At 37.3% G+C, this 21,764-nt stretch overlaps 1 protein-coding gene across 1 annotated transcript; it reads right to left on the bottom strand.

Annotated features, from left to right (window-relative positions):
- Nucleotides 1-485: 485 nt before the first annotated feature.
- Nucleotides 486-21,340, bottom strand: srms (src-related kinase lacking C-terminal regulatory tyrosine and N-terminal myristylation sites). Its single transcript, XM_046869340.1, has 8 exons — nt 20,064-21,340; nt 18,810-18,931; nt 18,057-18,223; nt 16,528-16,675; nt 11,742-11,900; nt 4,190-4,371; nt 2,631-2,787; nt 486-1,414 (listed from the first exon to the last, which is right to left on the bottom strand). The coding sequence occupies exons 1-8, from the start codon at nt 20,408-20,410 to the stop codon at nt 1,215-1,217; spliced, it is 1,482 nt and encodes a 493-aa protein (XP_046725296.1). The 5' UTR covers nt 20,411-21,340; the 3' UTR covers nt 486-1,214.
- Between the last annotated feature and the right edge of the window lie 424 nt (nt 21,341-21,764).

Below are 21,764 nucleotides of genomic sequence, written 5' to 3'. Positions count from 1 at the left end.
TTGAAGGAGTTCTCCGAGAGATGCTTGGCACTTGTTGGCCCTTTTGCCTTCACTCTGCGGTCCAGCTCACCCCTAAACCATCTCGATTGGGTTCAGGTCCGGTGACTGTGGAGGCCAGGTCATCTGGCGCAGCACCCCATCACTCTCCTTCTTGGTCAAATAGCCCTTGATGCCTTCAGTGTGAATCTACAATTTTCATAGTCATGAAAATAAAGAAAACTCTTTGAATGAGAAGGTGTGTCCAAACTTTTGGTCTGTACTGTATTTTTCACCATCAGTTTTAGAATGAAGCTTTAGAGGTGAATGAGTGGATCCTAAATTCTAATTCAAATAGCATTACATTTACATTCTATTCATTTCCCCAGTAGAATAATCCATAATAAACCCGGAAAAGATGTCTCACTTCAACAACAATCTCCCTGTTTCCAAAGATAGCACATATAGATTTCTGTAAGATAACTTTTCATGAACCATACAAGCACATCTTCCAAAAATACTTTATTTTAAAATAGTTTTTAAACTTTTTTTTAAACTCACGGTGCATAATTTGTTTCCTTCTTGTAATCATTAGGAAGACATCGATCACAGAAGTGATTTCTATGAATATGAGGCATCCAGACTGACACATTAATCAGCATCCAGAGGGACAGGAAGAAAACTGTGGCTGCTGCTAAACCTCCCCACAGTGTACGTGCACAGATGTCATATGGATGCAAGCAAATCTTTTTTTCTTTTTTTTGAGAAGCACAGATTTTAAAGGTCTGAAATAAACCTCATCAGATGCTCCATTTTAGTGTAACAGTCTTAGATCTCTCCGGCTTTTTGTTCGCAGGGAGAAAGTCCACAGTTGGCAAGTGAACCACTGGTAAACACAACACTCGTTGGAAAGCAAAAAACTTGATTAGTCAGTTTACTATTGATCCTGAAGCTCGAGTCTCTTTGTGAACACTGTTAGGGATCTCAACCCAAAACTCCAGCGCATCTACTACAGGTTATTGACCAGCAACTGAGCATGCTGCTGCTGTATGTCTTTCTGTTCTTCTGTCCCTTTACATTATTGCACGTGTCATAAAAAAAAGACATCATTCATAAATACAAGTTTGGCAGGGGGGAGGCCATGAGTTCACTCTCTAATCCAGCATCAGTAAACTATCACTACATCCCTTCATTTGCTCACATTTGTGGCTTTTTGTGCATCTCATCAGACTCTGGTTCTACACCTCAATGGTTTTGTAGTAGATTCTGGAGTAGATGTTATCCAGTTGGCTGTGCAGCGCATGGAATGACGGTCGTTTGGAGCTTTCGGCTGCCCAGCACTCCATCATCATGCGGTAGATATTGGGAGGACAGCGACTTGGACATGGCAGTCTGTAACCTGAAGCAAGTATGTCCAATACTTCTTTATTGGTTTTACCTGAAAAGGAAAAGAACAAGTGATGGTTGAGATGTGTGCCACATGCTTATAAATAAAAACAGAGGAAGAAAGTCTTAGCAGATTATTTCCCACTTAGCATTGTTCACTCACTCACTCCTGAGTAATTATTAATATACAGTTGGTAACCCCCACCCCCACCCCCAAACACACACACACACACACACACACACACACACACACACACACACACACACACACACACATCCCCTATTGGATGAAAACCTGTCAGAATAGAATGAAATAAAGGAAAAATTATTTATTACTACTTTGTTTATAGGAAGCATTTTGGACACATAAAACCAAACAATGTATTTAACCAGATGCCTGAAAACCTCAACATCTTCAGCTCTGCTACCTCCAGCACCACCTCCTGTTCTTCTACCTCTCCAAGCTCTTGTCAACCTGCTCCCTAATCTCATCACAAATCACAACATCATCACCTCTCTCGGCACTCTGTCATACGCTTTTTGTAAAAACACAAATACACAATGCAATTCCTTCTGTCCTTCTCTATACTTCTTCATCCACATTCTCAAAGCAAATAATGTGTCTGTGGTGCTCTTCCTCAGCATGAAACCATACTGTTGCTCACAGATGGTCACCTCTGCTCTCAGCCTGGCTTCCACTACTCTTTACCATAACTTCATGGTGTGACTGATGAACTTAATTCCCCTGTAGTTACTGCAGGTCTGCACATCTCCCTTATTCTTAACGATCGGTACCAGCACACTCCTTCTCCATTCCTCAGGCATCCTCTCACCGTCAAGAATCCTGTTAAACAATCTTTAAACGTCTCCACGCTTATACTGGTATGTCATCTGCTCTCACCTCCATCTTTTAAATCCAATCCACTTCCTGCTTCACCATCTCGACATCATTCACCCTTCTCTCTCTATATTTTTCCTCATCCATTAGCTTCTAAAAAACTCTCTCTTCACCTTCTCAACACACTTTCCTCACTTGTCAACACATTTCCATCTGCATCCTTATTGCCTTAACCCTCTGGCTAGCCAATCAGTACAAATAGACTGTTACTTGCACAATCATTGAAAATTATTTTCCACAAAATTTTCCTGCCAAAGGCCCATTGTTAAAGAAAAAAAAAAATCATCATTGGCAGCAATTAAATGTCAAAGGAATTTTGAAAATAGTTGGGTTTAGGCAATACCTATTTAAAATGAACTGGCTTTAATACCTTCATATGGCATCTTTCCTCGTGACATAATCTCATAGAGCAGCACTCCAAAGGACCAGACATCAGATTTAACAGAGAAGCGCTGATGTAGAGCCGCTTCAGGAGCTGTCCACCGCACAGGGATCTTAGTGTTCCTACTGGCCGTGTACACGCTGTCCTGCAATCACACACATGTACACAGAGACAATAAAATTAAATTCCAAATATACATTTTACACTGATATAATTATCCCTAATGAGCAAGGCAGGGATAACGGTGGCAACTCCCCGAGATGGCATGACAAAGAAACCTTGGGAGGAACCAGACTCAAAGGGGAAGTCGTCCTCATCTAGGGGACACCAGATAGTGCTGTTTTATATATTGTTTCTTTTATAACTGTGTACTATGTACTCAAAAAGTGCAGCAATTATTAAGTAATTATTAGATTACTGTACTACTTAGCAAACATAAAAATAGCTTACTATAGCAGTTGCTAGAAACATTTTTGCACTCAAGTCTCCATCATCAAAGTTCTTTGATGATGGAGACTTGAGTGCAAAAATGTTTCTAGCAACTGCTATAGTAAGCTATTTTTATGTTTGCTAAGTAGTACAGTAATCTACACAGGCTGTCCATGTTAAGATAGTGAGAGAGGAAAAGAGAGAGCGAGAGAGAGAGCTAGAGAGAAAGAAAGAGAGAGAGAGAGAGAGAGAGAGAGAGAGAGAGAGAGAGAGAGAGAGAGAGAGAGAGAGAGAGACACCAGTGCAAAGGCTCATTCCTAATTTAAAGCTCTTTTATATTTTCATCTTTGTGCACATAGACTTCACTCTTCAATTCAGACCACATGATTTTATGTTTCTTGTTGGCATTTATTTCGATGTGTCAATACTTTTTAACCCATACACAAAAAGACTGTAATTAAAGGAATAATGAAGTTGTTCTAAAGTATGTTCCACATACAAAATGTATCCTGACACTCAATAAACATGTGGATTTCACAGCATTTGAAAACATGTCAAACCAAGTGCCATTTATTTTTAAGAAAGTTACCACAAGCAAAAAATCGATTACTATTAGAATAATAGATTATACTGTTCACTGGTTTAAAAAACGGGTAGATGTTGAGGACAGAGTGATATGGAGATGGATGATCCGATCCCGAACAGGAGCAGCCGAAAGGAGAAGAAGAATAAATATACTGTTCAAAAAAGCATTTGGATACTTAAATTTATTCTGGTCTTGAAAGGTAAATCCAGAGCCACAAACAGTATTCAAACTCAGGATGGGACCTGGGCTACAAAAGCAACAGGTAAAACAAGAACCCATGCCTTGTGCTAACTAAATTAAAATTAAATTATTGTTATAGTTTTTTATATATATAGTTTTTATATATATATATATATATATATATATATATATATATATATATATATATATATATATATATATATATATATATAATTTTATGCTAATATTTTCTCAGTATCCAAGCAAATGTCAGTTTGCATGATGTGATGTGGTAGTGTTAAAGAGTGTTATTTCCTGTATTTTTAAAAAAAGTTTTTGATATGGGTGTTACCTTTATAATACGAGCCAAGCCGAAATCAGCCACTTTACACTCCAGGTCACTTCCCACCAGGATGTTTCGGGCAGCTAGATCTCTGTGGACAATGTGCCGATCCTCCAAGTAGGCCATCCCTTCTGCAACCTGACCAGCCATGTAGATTAGATGTGCTGAGGTCAAAACCTGTCCTTCTGGGGCTATAGAACAAAGGGAAGGGAGAGAAAGAAAGACAAAGAATTTACTGTTATACACTTATAACAGTAATACACACTGATAGTCACTGTTGTGCCCTTGTTTGTTAAGTACTATATATAAAATATTTATATATTAATTTTTTATCACCATATTATCTGTGTGAAGCTGTTTTGAGACAATATTCATTGTTAAAAGCGCTATACAAATAAAAATGAATTGAATTGAATGAAAACACATACAAAGACATTGACAAAAATATTTAACAGTTATTTGACAAAGATTTTTTTAAATAGTTATTTTAGCGGTCTTTAACTATAAATTGGACTTGAAATAAAATTATACATTTGAGCTTAAATAAGTTGTTGAATCAACAGGAGAGGACCTTCCTATAGCAGATATTATATTTACACTTTTGTTTCAAAAGGTCTGCTGAATAAATTTTTCTAGAAAGGCCATGCACTTTACTTTAGATTATTCAAATGGAGGACAATAAAAAGACAATAAAACCACAAGGTCCTATTCCTGCAGTGAAGGAAGACTATCTTATCAATGTGACAATTCAGTTCGAAGTCCAAGATAATATCACACTTTATCCCACAGATTCTTTGTTACTGGTTTTCCTAACAAGTAGTAAAAAACTGTTTTGACGATTATTACATTTTCAAAGCTATAGAATAAATTGAAGAAAAACTTGGTTACATGGAATCCAGAAGAAAAAGGCAAAATATTAATTCATAATTTGTGAGTGCCTTTTCCTTGGCAGAGGTGCAATGGAGCTTTAACTTGTAACCGAAACACTGCGCACCACCTGCGATACACCCTGGATGGGACTTTAGTCTCAATCACCAGGTATAACACATACATGCTTGAACCCTTAGTCATCACTAGGGTTATACTTATTCATGCCTAGGGGAAATCCAAAATTTAACGTCAATCGATCTAAATACTGACAAATGCCGCTTGCTCTCAAACAGAAGTAGACAAAATAACAGAAGTAAACTGTAACCACACTGTAATTTTAATGAATACATTAAATAATGGAGTGTTGATTATTTTACAGTGCATCTGGAAAGTCCACAGCTCATCACTTTTTAATTTTTTACATTTTTTATGTTACAGCCTTATTCCGAAATGAATTACATTTATTATTTTTCTCAGAATTCTACAAACATTACCCCATAATGACAACAAAAAGTAAAGTTTTTTTTAAATCTTTGCAAATTTATAAAAAGAATTGTTAAAGAAAAAAAAAAAAACCACGTACATAAGTATTTACAACCTTTTATCAACACAAAGCCTCAAGTCTTTTTGAGTATAATTCTACCAGCTTGGCACCCTTATTTTTGGGCAGGTTCTTTCATTCTTTCAAGCAGAAACACTCTGGCTCCATCAGGTTGCATAGCCGTTTTCAGATCTTTCTAGAGATGTTCAATCGGGTTCAAGTCTGGGCTCTGGCTGGGCCACTCTAGGACATTCACAGAGGTGTCCCGTAGCCACTCGTTTGTTATCTTTGTGGTGTGTTTAGGATTGTTGTCCTGCTGGAAAATGAACTGTCACACAAGTCTGAGGTCCAGAGCGCTCTGGAGCAGGTTTTTTCAAGAATGCCACTGTACATTCATACTCCTGCATTCATATTTCCCCTCAATTCTGACTAGTCTCCTAGTTCCTTTTGCTGAAAAACATCCCCACAGCATGTTGCTGCCCCCACCATGCTTCACTGTAGGGATGGTATTGGCCAGGTGTTGAGTGGTGCCTGGTTTCCTCAGACCAAATCTTTGTCTTTGAGAATTTTGTTTCTCATGGTCTGAAAGTCCTTCAGGTGCCTTTTGGAAAATTTCAGGTGGACTGTCATGTACCTTTCACTGAAGAATGGCTTCCGTCCGGCCACTCTACCATTCAGGCCTGGTTATTCTTCTAAAGGGTTCTCCTCTCTCCACAGAGAAACGCTGGAGCTCTTTCAGAGTGACCATTGGGGTTTTTATCATCTCCCTGACTAAGGCCCTTCTCCCGATGGGACCTTCAATGCTGCTGGGGCAGATACTCTTCCCCAGATTTGTGCCTCGATACACTCCTGTCTCAGAGGTCTACAGACAATTCCTTGAACTTCATGGCTTGGTTTGGTCTGACATGCACTCTTAACTGTGGGACCTTATATATACAGGTGTGTGCCTTTCCAGATAATGTCTAATCAACTGAATTTACCACAGATGGACTCCAATCAAGTTGTAGAAACATCTCAAGGATGATCAGTGGAAACAGGATGCACCTGAGCTAGAATTTGAGTGTCATAGCAAAGGCTTTGAATACTTATGTACATGTGAATTTCTTTCTTTTTTTTTTTTTTAAATACATTTGCAAAAAGATTTCAAACTCTTCTTTCACGATGTCATTATAGTATATTATATGTTGAATTTTGATTAACGTAATGAATTTAATCCATTTTGGAATAAGGCTGTAACATAACAAAATGTGGAAAAAGTGAAGCGCTATGAATACTTTCCGGATGCACTGTATTACATTTTATTTTGTTATAAGTTTAATCATTTTTAAACATTTAGTTATATATATCGTTTTATTATAACTAATGACTAATGTTAGACTAAGAAAATGTCAAATCTACACCTATTACAGTCTGCAGTAGAGTTTATTATTACATTTTTTTAACTTTTTTTTACACTATTAAGAACCACACGTTTTATGTACTGTATGTAATTTAACTATTTACTGACTTTGTCCCACGTGGCTCATTAATTATTATTAGATATTAAACAATACATATAACAAAGCATATTTTTTGCATAATTTGTTCCCTACACACACAATCCTCCATAAATAATGGGAAGGTTTGTTTACTGCAGTCCTCCGACTAGTAATTAGCATTTTTCTTAAGAACAGTTTCAATAATGAGAAATGACTTGATGCTCATGATCATATTACATGCTTTGGCTGATATGGAACAGCAAAAAGTTATAACAGGTATATATTGTATGTTATAACATATATATATATATAACATTAAAATTTTTATTTTATTTTATATTAAACATCTAATTATAAATACACAAGTCACTTATACTGATAGACTGTAAATGAACATGTTGTCAGCCTCAAGTATTGCAGAAATAAATGAGTTTATTGTGTATGCTAATGTTCCCATTAACCAAAGACCATTAGATTTATTGGGCCCATCGTAAGAGTAGTTTTGAGAAACTCTGATTTTTATGGGCCACTGAGGAATAATTTAAATAAACTTTCTAATTAAAAAGACATGCCCTTTGCAGAAAAGTGATGTTCAGATGGAGTAAAATATATTTTGAGTACAAAATGAATCAATTCGCATATAATCGCTACATGCATCACCCTCAATTAGTAAGGCCACAGATTCAATAATGCAAAGAGCAAATGGAACACAATGTATGAACCTTGTAAGTAAATCATCTTGCAAGCAATATCGAATTGCATGTGTTATAACACAAGGACGGATTCTGATTTCCCTTATATTTTTTTATGTCATTTGCAAACACGTAACTAATATTACTGAGCATTGGTGGTCTTCTTGGGAATATTAGTGACAATAAAAACTATAAATTGAAGTGGTAGAGAAATACACTCTAGAATTTATTACAGACATGTATATATATATATATATATATATATATATATATATATATATATATATATATATATATATATAGAAAGACATATAGTGATATACAGGAGTGCAGAATTATTAGGCAAGTTGTATTTTGAGGATTAATTTTATTTGAGGATTTAATTTGAACAACAACCATGTTCTCAATGAACACAAAAACTCATTAATATCAAAGCTGAATATTTTTGGAAGTAGTTTTAGTTTTAGCTATTTTAGGGGATATCTGTGTGTGCAGGTGACTATTACTGTGCATAATTATTAGGCAACAACAAAAACAAATTCATACCCATTTCAATTATTTATTTTACCAGTGAAACCAATATAACATCTCAACATTCACAAATATACATTTCTGACATTCAAAACCAAACAAAAACAAATCAGTGACCAATATAGCCACCTTTCTTTGCAAGGACACTCAAAAGCCTGCCATCCATGGATTCTGTCAGTGTTTTGATCTGTTCACCATCAACATTGCGTGCAGCAGCAACCACAGCCTCCCAGACACTGTTCAGAGAGGTGTACTGTTTTCCCTCCTTGTAAATCGCACATTTGATGATGGACCACAGGTTCTCAATGGGGTTCAGATCAGGTGAACAAGGAGGCCATATCATTAGATTTTCTTCTTTTATACCCTTTCTTGCCAGCCACGCTGTGGAGTACTTGGGCGTGTGTGATGGAGCATTGTCCTGCATGAAAATCATGTTTTCTTGAAGGATGCAGACTTCTTCCTGTACCACTGCTTGAAGAAGGTGTCTTCCAGAAACTGGCAGTAGGACTGGGAGTTCAGCTTGACTCCATCCTCAACCCGAAAAGGCCCCACAAGCTCATCTTTGATGATACCAGCCCAAACCAGTACTCCACCTCCACCTTGCTGGCGTCTGAGTCGGACTGGAGCTCTCTGCCCTTTACCAATCCAGCCACGGGCCCATCCATCTGGCCCATCAAGACTCACTCTCATTTCATCAGTCCATAAAACCTTAGAAAAATCAGTCTTGAGATATTTCTTGGCCCAGTCTTGACGTTTCAGCTTGTGTGTCTTGTTCAGTGGTGGTCGACTTTCTGCCTTTCTTACCTTGGCCATGTCTCTGAGTATTGCACACCTTGTGCTTTTGGGCACTCAGTGATGTTGCAGCTCTGAAATATGGCCAAACTGGTGGCAAGTGGCATCTTGGCAGCTGCACGCTTGACTTTTCTCAGTTCACGGGCAGTTATTTTGCGCCTTGGTTTTCCACACGCTTCTTGCGACCCTGTCGACTATTTTGAATGAAACGCTTGATTGTTCGATGATCACGCTTCAGAAGCTTGGCTATTTTAAGACTGCTGCATCCCTCTGCAATATATCTCACTATTTTTGACTTTTCTGAGCCTGTCAAGTCCTTCTTTTGACCCATTTTGCCAAAGGAAAGGAAGTTGCCTAATAATTATGCACACCTGATATAGGGTGTTGATGTCATTAGACCACACCCCTTCTCATTACAGAGATGCACATCACCTAATATGCTTAATTGGTAGTAGGCTTTCCAGCCTATACAGCTTGGAGTAAGACAACATGCATAACGAGGATGATGTGGTCAAAATACTCATATGCCTAATAATTCTGCACTCCCTGTATAGTGTATGGCTAAGGGATTGTGGACACAATTTGTTATTTAACTGTTCCCCTTCTTTTTCTTTAAAACCACCTTTTGGAAACTAGTTTTAGTAGTTACTATGGACATTTTAAAGTATTACGAATGGAAGGGTCTGATCTTAAGTCATGGGCCACAGAGATCCAGTTCATCCCAAAGGTTTTGGGTTGTGATTAGAGCTCTGTGCATCCATCTTTCTAGACCTTGCTTTGTGCACAGGAGCATTGTAAAACATGAATATACTTGGGCCCTTTACTAACAGTAATGAGAATTGTGTGTAGCGTAGCCACTCTAGGCAGCAATCACTTAACATATCTTCTTAATTATGTTACTGACAAGCTTCCAGACATGCAGATTATTTTAGAAAGGCACGTGAATATCTACAGCACTGCTAAACAGTCTCTTGGCTTTTTCCAGTACACTTCAAACTTCAGTAATGTAACTCATTCAATGAATCATTTATTTATTTTAGTAAAAACTAATAGAAAAAAACTAATAATTCCAAGAATAGAGAATATAAGTCTAGATATGCCAAAAGAGACATGACACAACTCATCTGTTAATCCCAGGCAAGTGTTTGAATTCAACACTGTTCAGTTTCAGGTGATAATAAAGACATAACAACACTGTCACCTGGAATCAATGTTTAAATTAGTTTCTGATTAAACTTTATTACGTCTTAAAACCATCATTCATTTATAATAACTGGAAGAGGTCAAAAACAAGCTCCCTTGATGTCACTGAAAGCACTCCTAATAATATATATGCTTTGCATATTTTGTATATTGGTATAATTCCCGCTGCCCAGAGACCAGGGTGAAGTTATTAATGTAAAGAGCAGAGCTTAATACTGCTAAAGCTTTATGTTTTCTTTTTTACACACTTCAATCTGAACTTTGTTATACAATAAATGCATGCAGTATTCCTTTCAGGAAAATACAGCCACATTGTCATGTGGTATGATCTTTATAACATTTACACACAGCAGTAAACATGAGATGTGCAGCAGTATGGAAGATTTTGTGCTTACTTTGGCCTAATAAATAGAAGTTTTATTTGGATACAATCTCCAGTTGAGCCTACTGTACCAAAAAGTCCAGTACAGTCTGATGTGTAGACTTTTTTTTATAGTTTTTTTTTTTTTTTACTTTTTTTTATCTGTTTTTTATTATAATGTAATTATGTATTGCACCTTTGTACTTCACAGCATAGAATACTTTCTACAGTGAGAGTGTCTAAAAAGACTATAATGTAGCTGGTGTTTGCCTGTGTTCATTTGGCTTTGCAATAAAGATGTAATAAATCTTATAAGGACTTCTACCTTTTTATATTACATTCCAACTGGCAAAAGAAAAAGAGCCATTTGTTTCCAAAAGCAAACAATCAAACTACGATGTTTAAGTTGGTAAAATGTGTATATATACAGTACAGACCAAAAGTTTGGACACACCTTATCATTCAAAGAGTTTTCTTTATTTTCATGACTATGAAAATTGTAGAGTCACACTGAAGGCATCAAGGGCTATTTGACCAAGAAGGAGAGTGATGGGGTGCTGCGCCAGATGACCTGGCCTCCACAGTCACCGGACCTGAACCCAATTGAGATGGTTTAGGGGTGAGCTGGACCGCAGAGTGAAGGCAAAAGGGCCAACAAGTGCCAAGCATCACTCGGGGAACTCCTTCAAGACTTTTGGAAGACCATTTCAGGTGACTACCTCTTGAAGCTCATCAAGAGAATGCCAAGAGTGTGCAAAGCAGTAATCAAAGCAAAAGGTGGCTACTTTGAAGAACCTAGAATATGACATTTTTCAGTTGTTTCACACTTTTTTGTTATGTATATAATTCCACATGTGTTAATTCATAGTTTTGATGCCTTCAGTGTGAATCTACAATTTTCATAGTCATGAAAATAAAGAAAACTCTTTGAATGAGAAGGTGTGTCCAACCTTTTGGTCTGTACTCTATATATATTGTTTTTTTTCCAAAGTAATGTTTAAAAGGAATGAGAAAATTTATATTATGTATCTTCTTATAATCAAAGAGTTACATTTGACTTCCAAATACAAATGTATCTTAAAGGAACACTCACTGGCAAGGTAGGACTTGAGGCTGCCATTGGCCATAAGTTCAGTGATGATGTAGACTGGTTCTCCCCGTGTACACAGTGCAAGCAGCTGGATAAGCTTTGGGTGGTGCAGGTTTTTCAGTGCATGAACCTCCTTCACAAATTCATCCAGTTTGGTGTCCTCTGCAGGCAGAAGAGAGAAAGACAAATGTGTGCACAGCAGCAGACAATCAGTTTACCTTTCAATCCTTTAAATTATAATACAGAAAGCAATTTTCCGGTTCTGCTAAAATGGCACTTTAACAATGATAAGGCAGCAAGGTGGATCTGTGGATTAGTTTTTATGCCTATTTTCCTTACATTATTCTTGTAGTTTTTTTTTAAATTTCATTTAAAGGCACCAATTATCAATAGATCATTTGTGCTGCTTACCAAAAGATCACCACAATTTTTGGAGTATAATCAATTATTTATTTATTATTAATTCTTTATATGCCACTACTCAAAATCAAATAAAATTCAAAGGGAGGAAGAGGTTTTTTTTCCACATAAAGCCAAAAGCTTGTGTACATTTGACTATCACAACCCTACGTGTTTTTTGAACATTCTAATATAGATTTAGATTTTTATTTTTTTTTACTCTATTGCAAAGGCTTTCTAGTACATATTGGAAAATGGCTAAAGGGATTCTCCTATTTAGTCTCAAAGCTGTTCAATGGGGCTAAGGGAACCACATAGTGCAAGCCATTCCTGTTTTTCTACTCCAACCTTGTTAAAGTGTGTCTTTATGTACCTTACATACAAAAACATTCTGTAGAAAACTGTACTTAGGGGCAGAAGTTTGTGGAAGGCTACATATGGCTGTGAGTATCAGGTGTCCACAAACCTTTGGCAATATGCGTAATGTATTATCTGTATTAACTGTTATTTGGTGTGTGAGTATGGTTGCAATTTAATGCAGTGAGCACATTACTGAAGACTGCATGCTGTATATTACAGTTTGTTTTCCGATAAAAGGTGTTTATAGTTTATCCGGCTGCTCTGACTTGCATCTTTAAAAGAATAATTGAATGAATGAATGAATGAATGAATGAATGAATGATATAGCATTACCAAATACAAAATCTTTTTTCTGTATCATGTAGCCCTATCAGGGGTGATCAAATTTTATCCATAAAAGGCCATTGTGGGTGGAGGTTTTTATTTCAGCCAACCAGTTTTTCATTTCAGCCACTTGTGCAATCACTTTTAGTTCTCAGTAGATTCAGGTTTGAATTCTGCTTGGTTGGAATGTAGACCTGCAGCTGCAACAGCCGAAAGTGGATAGGAAAAAACAGCTCTGATTATGGTGGTGTTCTTTGAATATCTAAAACTAAAGTTATATCTATATAAAATTACCACTGATTGTGCTGAATCTGATATTGCATTCTTTTGGGAAAACCCTGGATTTTCTGCACATGCATGCTAAGATAACATCTTGCACATGGTAAGATGGAAAGTAAGAAACACAAGTTCAACAAACAAACAAAAGTGTAGATGTTTCCAGGTTCTGTAATCATGGTGGCTATATTCTCTCACGTAGAATACAAACTAATAGCTACAGCAAAAGCTGTATCAAGCAATATTTGAAAACAACCTGTTTCTCATGCAATCAAACAAACTGCACACTGATATTATAATGTTGTGAAAGATGATGACTCAGTATTTACATTAATACACACGTGGGGCTTGGGAGCTGAGGAAGAACAAGGAAGGAAAATATGGAATCATGTGGCCAACTGCCAGTCAACTATAAAAACTTCATCTCTGTGTTAACAAAGAACTTTCGGCTATAGCTACACAGCTGTGTGCTTAAAGGGTTTGTGTCATAAGGAACGAAGTTGTGAGAATACAGGAAATGTGACATATTATGACTAAACTTTCTCTCATATCAACATGTAAAGTGGTATGACTAAGACCATATAGAGCACGTTGATGGCTATCTCTCGTCCTTCAAAATATATAGTCTTTAATAAAATATAAGTCTTCAGTCTGCCCAGAAATGGCCATGTTGACTGAAGGTATTCACCTCAGCAAGTAGTCATAGACATAGCTAGGTATGTAAATAAATATGAATATATGTTAAAAAGTCTTTACACCCTTGGTAAAGTTATAGGTTTTTGTAATGTAAAAACATTTTCCACCTTCAATGTGAAATTGAGTGGGAAACAGAAAAACTCACAAACCTTGTTAGCGAAACAAAAAAACAAAAAAACAATAAAGAACTTACAATAACCTAGTTGCACAACTGTACGCACCATAAACGAATTCCTTTTCTTAATAACACTTCTCTGTCTTTTTGTGTGATCCAATCAGCAGGACATCTTGACTTTGCATCCTTTTTTTCCATTCTTTTAAACAATTGTAAGAGTATATCTTGTGCACAGCCTGCTGCAGGTCACCCTACAGATTTATAGTGGGGTTCAGGGCAAGGCCCTGGCAAAATCACTCAGGAACATTGATCTTCTTTTGTAAGCCGTTCCTTTGTTCATACGGAGAAATGCTTTGGGTCATTGTCTTACTAAAAGGTAAAATTCCTAGTCGCACACTAGTTATCTAAACACACATTCCTATGTTTCCTATATAGTGTCTATATGATCTTTATGTGATCGATGTGAGTATGTAAGTACACGGAATGTCTGTGTCTGGGCTCACACATCTCCGGTGTCCATGTCTTCTTACCCAATCAGGAACAGCTTCAACTCAGTTTTTTTCCAGTGTGCACTGTATATATAATTGTCCGTTATCTGCATTCAACTGAAGAGGAACATATGTGCCATTCTGTGTGATGTGTGATTCGTCCCTGATTAGAAAAGACACCACGGGCTCTCCAAGAATTAAGTTTGTGAACTACAATTGAAAGGAATTTGTAGCTATTCATGGTTCCCTTTACCTGCTGAAAAAATAAGCGGTGTCAAATCAAGATGCTGATGCTAAATCAAGATGATTTAGCTCACAGCGGATGTTTTTTGTGAGAACATTCCAGCCCTACAGCCCAAACATGTGAGTAATATGCAAAGAGTATTCTGTACTCATGCAGCTCCTTAAAGGTAATAATTGAGGTTGCTACATCTCTCTGTTTAGAAAATTCTTTCATAGACTGTTCCAGATCGAAACCAACAAAGTAAGATAACATGCATGCCTTTGTAAGTTCTTTCTATACCACGGATACATACATGCAGTTGTAGGGAAGAAGGTTTGAAAAAAAAATCAGAAAGACGGTTATACAATAATTAAACCGAATGTTATTAGTAAACAAAACCTCCGATTACAAAATGGTAAAACTATTTTTAGACTATTTTTTCTGATTGTTTTTTAATTGTATTCCATGTATCTCCACACTGAGAGTCTCATAACATTCTGAAATTATTTATATGGGTTTTTACATCACAACAACATGCAGTTTTATGGTGTCTGTAGACTCCATTGTACTGGAACAGATTAGTTGATTTCAATTTACAGATTTAAATGGCAACCGTTTAAAACTGTCAGGATTAGCTTAGTAGTAGAACAATGGCAGCTTAGTAGTAGGGCTACTGTCTAGTTCAAGTCAATTCCATGACCAAAACATCTAAATACCAGACTCACGTTCCACAAAGCTATTTGTTGGATTTAGGATTTAACCTCCTTTGGAAAAACCTTTCAATCAGTATCCTAAAGCCTCTAAGCAAACACTGCCCCTGTAGCACAGATATGAATACACAACACATTCCTTAGCTCAAAGGTTGTTATAGTAATGAAACAAGCAAATTTATGTAGCGGTACGGAGATTTTCCTATTGCTTATGTTTTGATCAAGGAAAAAAAAAGCCAAGAAAGGAAAACATGACTCCAGGACCTGGAAATACCCTTGCCAGACCTGCCTTCATGTTTTCATCCTGAATCATTCCCATGGGAGGACTGTCAAATAAACATTTTCCTAGCTGTAGATATAAATAAGTGATGACACAGAAAATTCTGTGTAGGGTTTATTCCTTCCTTTTACCCAGCATTCCTGTTATACACTACATATCCAACACAGTACTGACCATAATAAACTGGTTTATAAAAGGAATGATTAATAAATGAAAGAATGAATGGATGAATGGTCGAACCTTAACCATCCAACATTTATGTATATCACTATAACTGCTCTTTTCGTATGTAATACACAATATAAAAAAAAGTATTGGGACACCTGACATAGAATCTTCCATTCACTTAAACTAGGAGACTCAAACCTGTTCCAGCATAATAGTGCCCCTGTGCACAACACAAGCTCTATTAAAATATGCTTTATATGGGGTGAAGTGGAAGATCTTGGTGTGACCTGCTTGAGATCTGACCTCAACCCTATCAAACAGATTTGGGATTAATTGGAATGCTGACTGCACCCCAGGCCTCCTCACCTCATCCTACATCAGTACCTGACTTTACTAAAACCTAACATTACTAAACCATGACTTTACTAAAGGATAAATGAGCACAAATCTTCAAAACCACACTCCAGAATCTAGGGGAACATCTTCCCAGAAGAGTAGAGGTTATCTAAAATTGACTAAAAGGAGACTAAAAGTGGAATGGGATGTTCAAACAGCACATATGAATGATCAGGTGTACACAAACTTGTGTACAAAATTTATAATAACGGCAAATGTATGAATAATAATCATAATTGCAAATGAAATTCAGAACATCAAGTCAAAACATCAGACACCAGACAAATAGAAAATAATGATCATGTAAAAGGAAGAGCAGCATTATGTGTAAATGTGTTGTTCTTATAAGCTCACCTTGTTTCAGCATTTTAATGGCCACATTCTGGTTCTTAGTAGCCCATACAGCTTCCCATACCTCGCCAAAATGGCCTTCTCCCAGTTTCCTGATCAGCTTAAACTCTTCTCTTGGTCTCTCCCATGGCTCCATGTCAAACAGCTCCCTCTGGATACACACACACACACACACACACACACACACACACACACACACACACACACACACACAGAGATTAATTATCTGGAGATCACCTTCCCTCTCACCTACAATTTGTAAATATTTATAAAACTTAATATGTAAGAACTATTTCATAACAACAGAAAACACTTTCATTATTAGGGAAATTGAACTGCAATTTCAAAAGGCAATGTGAATGAGAGAAAAGAGCTCCAGTTTTAGAATGACTTGTTTTTAGGTGTGACATTAAACCTGACACGACAATTTCCAATCCTAATTCACTAATGTGATAATGTAATGAACGTGTCCATGTCTCATGGATAAATGAAAACAAGAGCAAAAAAATTCAGGTCATTCAAAGAGAACTCAAAACTTGAAGACAAGCAAATTTTATTTGAATAGAAGTAACAAAGCATATGATAAAATACAAACTCAAATGATCCATTGTAATGAAGGAAATGCTATGGAGTATAAACCAAGGTTTCAAATCTTTCAAATGCTTTTCAGATAGACTTATATGTCTGAAGCATTGTATACTCATGCAAAGATTACGAGTAATGAGAATCTGGGAGAAAAATAATTGAAAAGTGATTAAAAGAAAAAAGCATGATGAAATGATGAAATGATATTCAATCAGAAAAGGTTTTATTTGTCAAAATAATACCTAGCAAAGTATTTGATTCTGCTAATGATTCAAATATAACACAAAAATCAAAAAGAGAGTGAATAATGCCTTTATAAATGAGTAATGCTACACTACTGCATTGATACTAAATAGTGAAATATGACAGAAGTGCAATTTTTTTTTAATGAAATGTAGGAGTTCAGTGCATATATAAGAACACCGGTTTAAAAATTGAAATGAAAGACTGAATATGTATCTGGTATAGGAGTGAATAGATAAATGAGTGAGTGAATAAATGTGCATCTCCCTTTGGAGTTCCTCATCCATGGCCCCAGTGTTTCAGCCTCGTTTCTTTTCCAGGAAGGAGAAGAGTGTGGAGTCACGTCGAAGCCCAACGCCAACAAAAGGAATGGTGTGTGACGGTATATGATTCATTTTTAGCGGTGACTTGAGCATCGGTGCTATAAATATATAAAATGATTTTGTTTTTAAAAATCTATTCGATAGCCACATAAAAAAATCAGTATGTAAACTTAAAAAAAAAAAAACCTGGGTTCCTTTAAGGTTTTTTTAATAATGATTTTTTTTTGGAGCTTTATAACATTGCACTTGGTAGATCCTGCCAAATGGGGCTCTATGAAAATCATCTAGTATCCTGCAAGTCTGAAACTTTCTTTCTAATAATGTATATTCACTACAACGCCTCAGAAATTTGCTGTGTGAGTAATCATGGGAATATCTTACTTGCTGTACACACGGTTGGTCCAGAGGGCATCCCAGGCTCCTGGGGTTGTTCTGATAATATCTGATAAGCTCATCCAAAGTGGCAAAGGAGATCTTATCCGACACAAAGTAAGCACCGACCGAAGACCGATGGATACGGAAATGGAAGACAGTGGTTTCACTCCTGGCTGTGAAACAAGTAATACAATCTGTCAAAAGCTGTGTAAATGGTTTCTGTTGGACTACATAAGATAGCTACAACACAACACTACTGGAAGAAGTGTAAGAATTAACGAGGTATTGCGTGCCATGAAGAGCACCTGATTAAAGATCTCACTATAAAGCAGATCACAATAGAGAGATCACATTTCTTTAAAGAAATCTTTTTTTATTATTCTTTCATGTAAGGCATCTGTGCCATGAGGATGGTAATGAGAAATGTAGCACATACTCTGCAGCCCTGCAACACGGAAACAGAACTGCTGACTCAGTAAGTAAGAGATGCAAGCTGACCAATAAGGTATAGAAAAAATGCATACAGGGGGAAAAGAAAATGTATTGGTGGGTGGATTATATGGTAAACAATGAAGCAGGGTGTTGTTCGTGAGCAAAAAAAAAAAACGCGAAGGAGCAAAAAGAAGAGAAAGACATAAATAACGTAAAAGACATTGGAGACATTACTCACAATAAAGCATCATCACTCCACAAAGCAAACGAGAGCATGCAAGGCAGTAAGAAGAGATGGTTAAAGGCTCATCATTACTGGAGTCTCACCTGAGATGGTGTATTCATCACTGTGACTTTCACTGATTCGAACCAGGAACGAACCGACTTTATTTTGGGGTGCCAAAAGCAGCTTCTCAGCTTTCTGTCTGTTTATGTTCCCATAGTACCATCTAACACACACACACACACACACACACACACACACACACACATCACAATATTTAATGACATAAATTACATTATTTATAATATGTTCATTAAATAGACACAACATATTATAAATAATTGGTTCTTTATATTATTGTATTACGTCTCATTATTTCCTGTTGCCTGTCGCCAAGCATATTATACGTCTTCTTCTTTACTTCAATACTTTAATATATTGTAGCTTGTCGTATAATAATGTGTATATTTTATACTTTATATCTAATGTGCTATGCTTATTATCTGCTCGAGCTCTTATGCAGAGGGGAATTTTTATTGTGCTTATACCAGCACAGTTTTCAGGTCAAACAAAGCCTGGGAACCATAACAGCAGAGTAAGCATGGGTGAGGTCACATGCGGTGTGTGTGTGGTGACGTTGCATGGTTTCACTGTAATTGTTACAGGTTTCAGGTGTGTGCATGTTTGTTTGTCATATCAGTCTACCTGACTTCTGCATCTACATTCCATTGTTCTGCTCAAGATAACCAGGCAAACGAAGCACATTCATGAAGTGGCTGTTCAAATGGCAGGAAAGCATAAGGCTGTAGCTGAGCGGTGAAAGTGTTCCTCGGCTGTATTGAATGTTTTGTCGTCGAGTAAATAGTGATCAATCTGATCAAGGCCTAATTCAGCTCTTTGTATGGAAAAACAATGCTCTAACCTCAAAACATGAGAATATAAAATTAAAAAATTAAAAAAATTTAAAAAAGAAGGAAGGAAAGAAAGAAAGAAAACGAATTCAACCAAGCAAACAGCCAGACAGACAGATAGAAAGATAGATTTATACGTTATAACCTCTCTATCACTGTACTGACTGCTTTGAGACAATGTCCATTGTTAAAAGCTACACAAACAAAAATGAACAGACAGACAGACAGACAGACAGACAGACAGACAGACAGACAGACAGACAGACAGACAGACAGATAGATAGATAGATAGATAGATAGATAGATAGATAGATAGATAGATAGATAGATGTTCATTCTTTGGGGAAAATGAAAACACTCTATATTTCCAGTGAGCAGGTTCAGTTTGAGCACTAGGGGTAACAAAAGCGCTCCAGTCTCCATCCTGCAACATTTACACTCACTTACTTGTATTTAGCGAATTCGTCCTGCAGCATGGCGATGTAGTTGGCAGGGAGCAGGCCGGACTCGAGGCTGCCCGTGAGTTTTTTGGCCAGCACGTAATTGCCTCGCTTTTCGATGACCGACAGCTTGTCTCCCTCTTTGACCGACAGCTCCTCCTCGCTGCGGGCTTCGAAGTCGTACAGCGCGGCGTAAAGCTGCGCCGGCCGCCTCTTAGGCTGCGGCACGCGGAGTTCCCCCGACACGGTGCGGATCTCCGCCGCCGGAGTGACACTCGGGTAGCGCAGCTCAGGCCATATCCTGTTCCACAAGGGGCTCAGACAGGGCATGCACGCACGGCAGCACACCTCCATTCCCCCCCTCTTTGCAGTCTTTCCTACCTATTACCTCCACCCCCCCTCCACCCCCCTCTCCACTTCTCCAATCCACTCCACTTCACCTCACCCCGGTCTAGCGAACACAATAACCCGCAGCCTGGCGCGTTCACGACCACAGAGCCCGCGCGTCCTTCTTCTTCATATAGGATCGCTATAGTGCTGTAAATATGTCCCTTCGTCTTCTTGAGGTTTTTTTTTTTCCCTCTCCCTTTTTTTTTAGTGCAGTCAGCGCTGTGGCAGCCAGCGGAGCGGAGAATCAGGTGAAACCGGTTTGCTGTAGGGATGGATCAGTAGAGCAGACATGAGCGCGCTTTGGGAACGCGGAAACATAGCGCCGCACAGGAGCTGCACGACACGCAGAGAGAAGGACACAATGGAGCTCAGGGCCCACAAAGACCATCCTGCGCGGTGCGAGAGATATATCGCCTTTCACCCGTATCATCACTCCCGCCGCTGGTGATGATGATGATGATGATAGTACGCAGCATCCGGTGTGCGTTCTCAGGAACAAACGCGCGTGTCCGTGCGTTTCTCTAATCGGACTGAATGCGGAGCTGTTTTTTTTAATTTTTAATTTTTTTTTAATTTTTTTTTTTTAAATATATACATTATTTTGTTTTGCTAGGTGGTGCGTATTAAGGTTCTTGGATTAGATATTCATGCATTTTTGCTGTTTTCTGGGGGTTTTATTTATTTATTTATTTTTCTGTTTAAGGACTGTACTCACAGGAGGGATGAATGTTCATCTCATTCAGATTCTTGGTGCAGAAAACCTTTTATAGATCTACAGTATAGCTTATTACAATATAATCTACAAAAATATACAACCTTCTATATGTGCTGTATGGCAAAAAATTATTCCACCAAAAATATTGCAGCAAAATTCTTTCAGAAATGATTCCCCAGATAGCATCCCTACTATTCTTAATATTTATACGTTGGCGTATTTCTGATTAAAATATGGGATACCAATATTGACATTGTTAAATTTTTTTAAACAAATGCATTCAAATAATCTCCTTGAAGAAAAATAGTATCATCCCCAAATATCCCCCTTATATTTCTAAGCAGTATAATCATACCTTCTGCGAAAAGGTGAAAAACAGGAAAGTGAACCTTTCAGATTTATTTTACAGTGAACATGAAGAATGTTGATTCACTAATAAATACAATTTATTATCTAGGAAATTGAATATAACCTACCTGGGATGATTGTAAGATTCAAAATGCTATTCTCATAAATTAAGATTACAGCTAGGAAACACGTTCAAGCTTCAAATATTTCAGTTCATGCTTTTCCTGTGTATCCAAGGCTCAGCTCTTATGTAGC

The sequence above is a fragment of the Silurus meridionalis genome, chromosome 16 (assembly GCF_014805685.1).
Source record: "Silurus meridionalis isolate SWU-2019-XX chromosome 16, ASM1480568v1, whole genome shotgun sequence".
Classification (NCBI taxonomy): Eukaryota; Metazoa; Chordata; class Actinopteri; order Siluriformes; family Siluridae; genus Silurus; species Silurus meridionalis.
The sequence above is the reverse complement of the archived record's forward strand: the minus strand, read 5'-3'. Positions and strand labels throughout refer to the sequence as shown.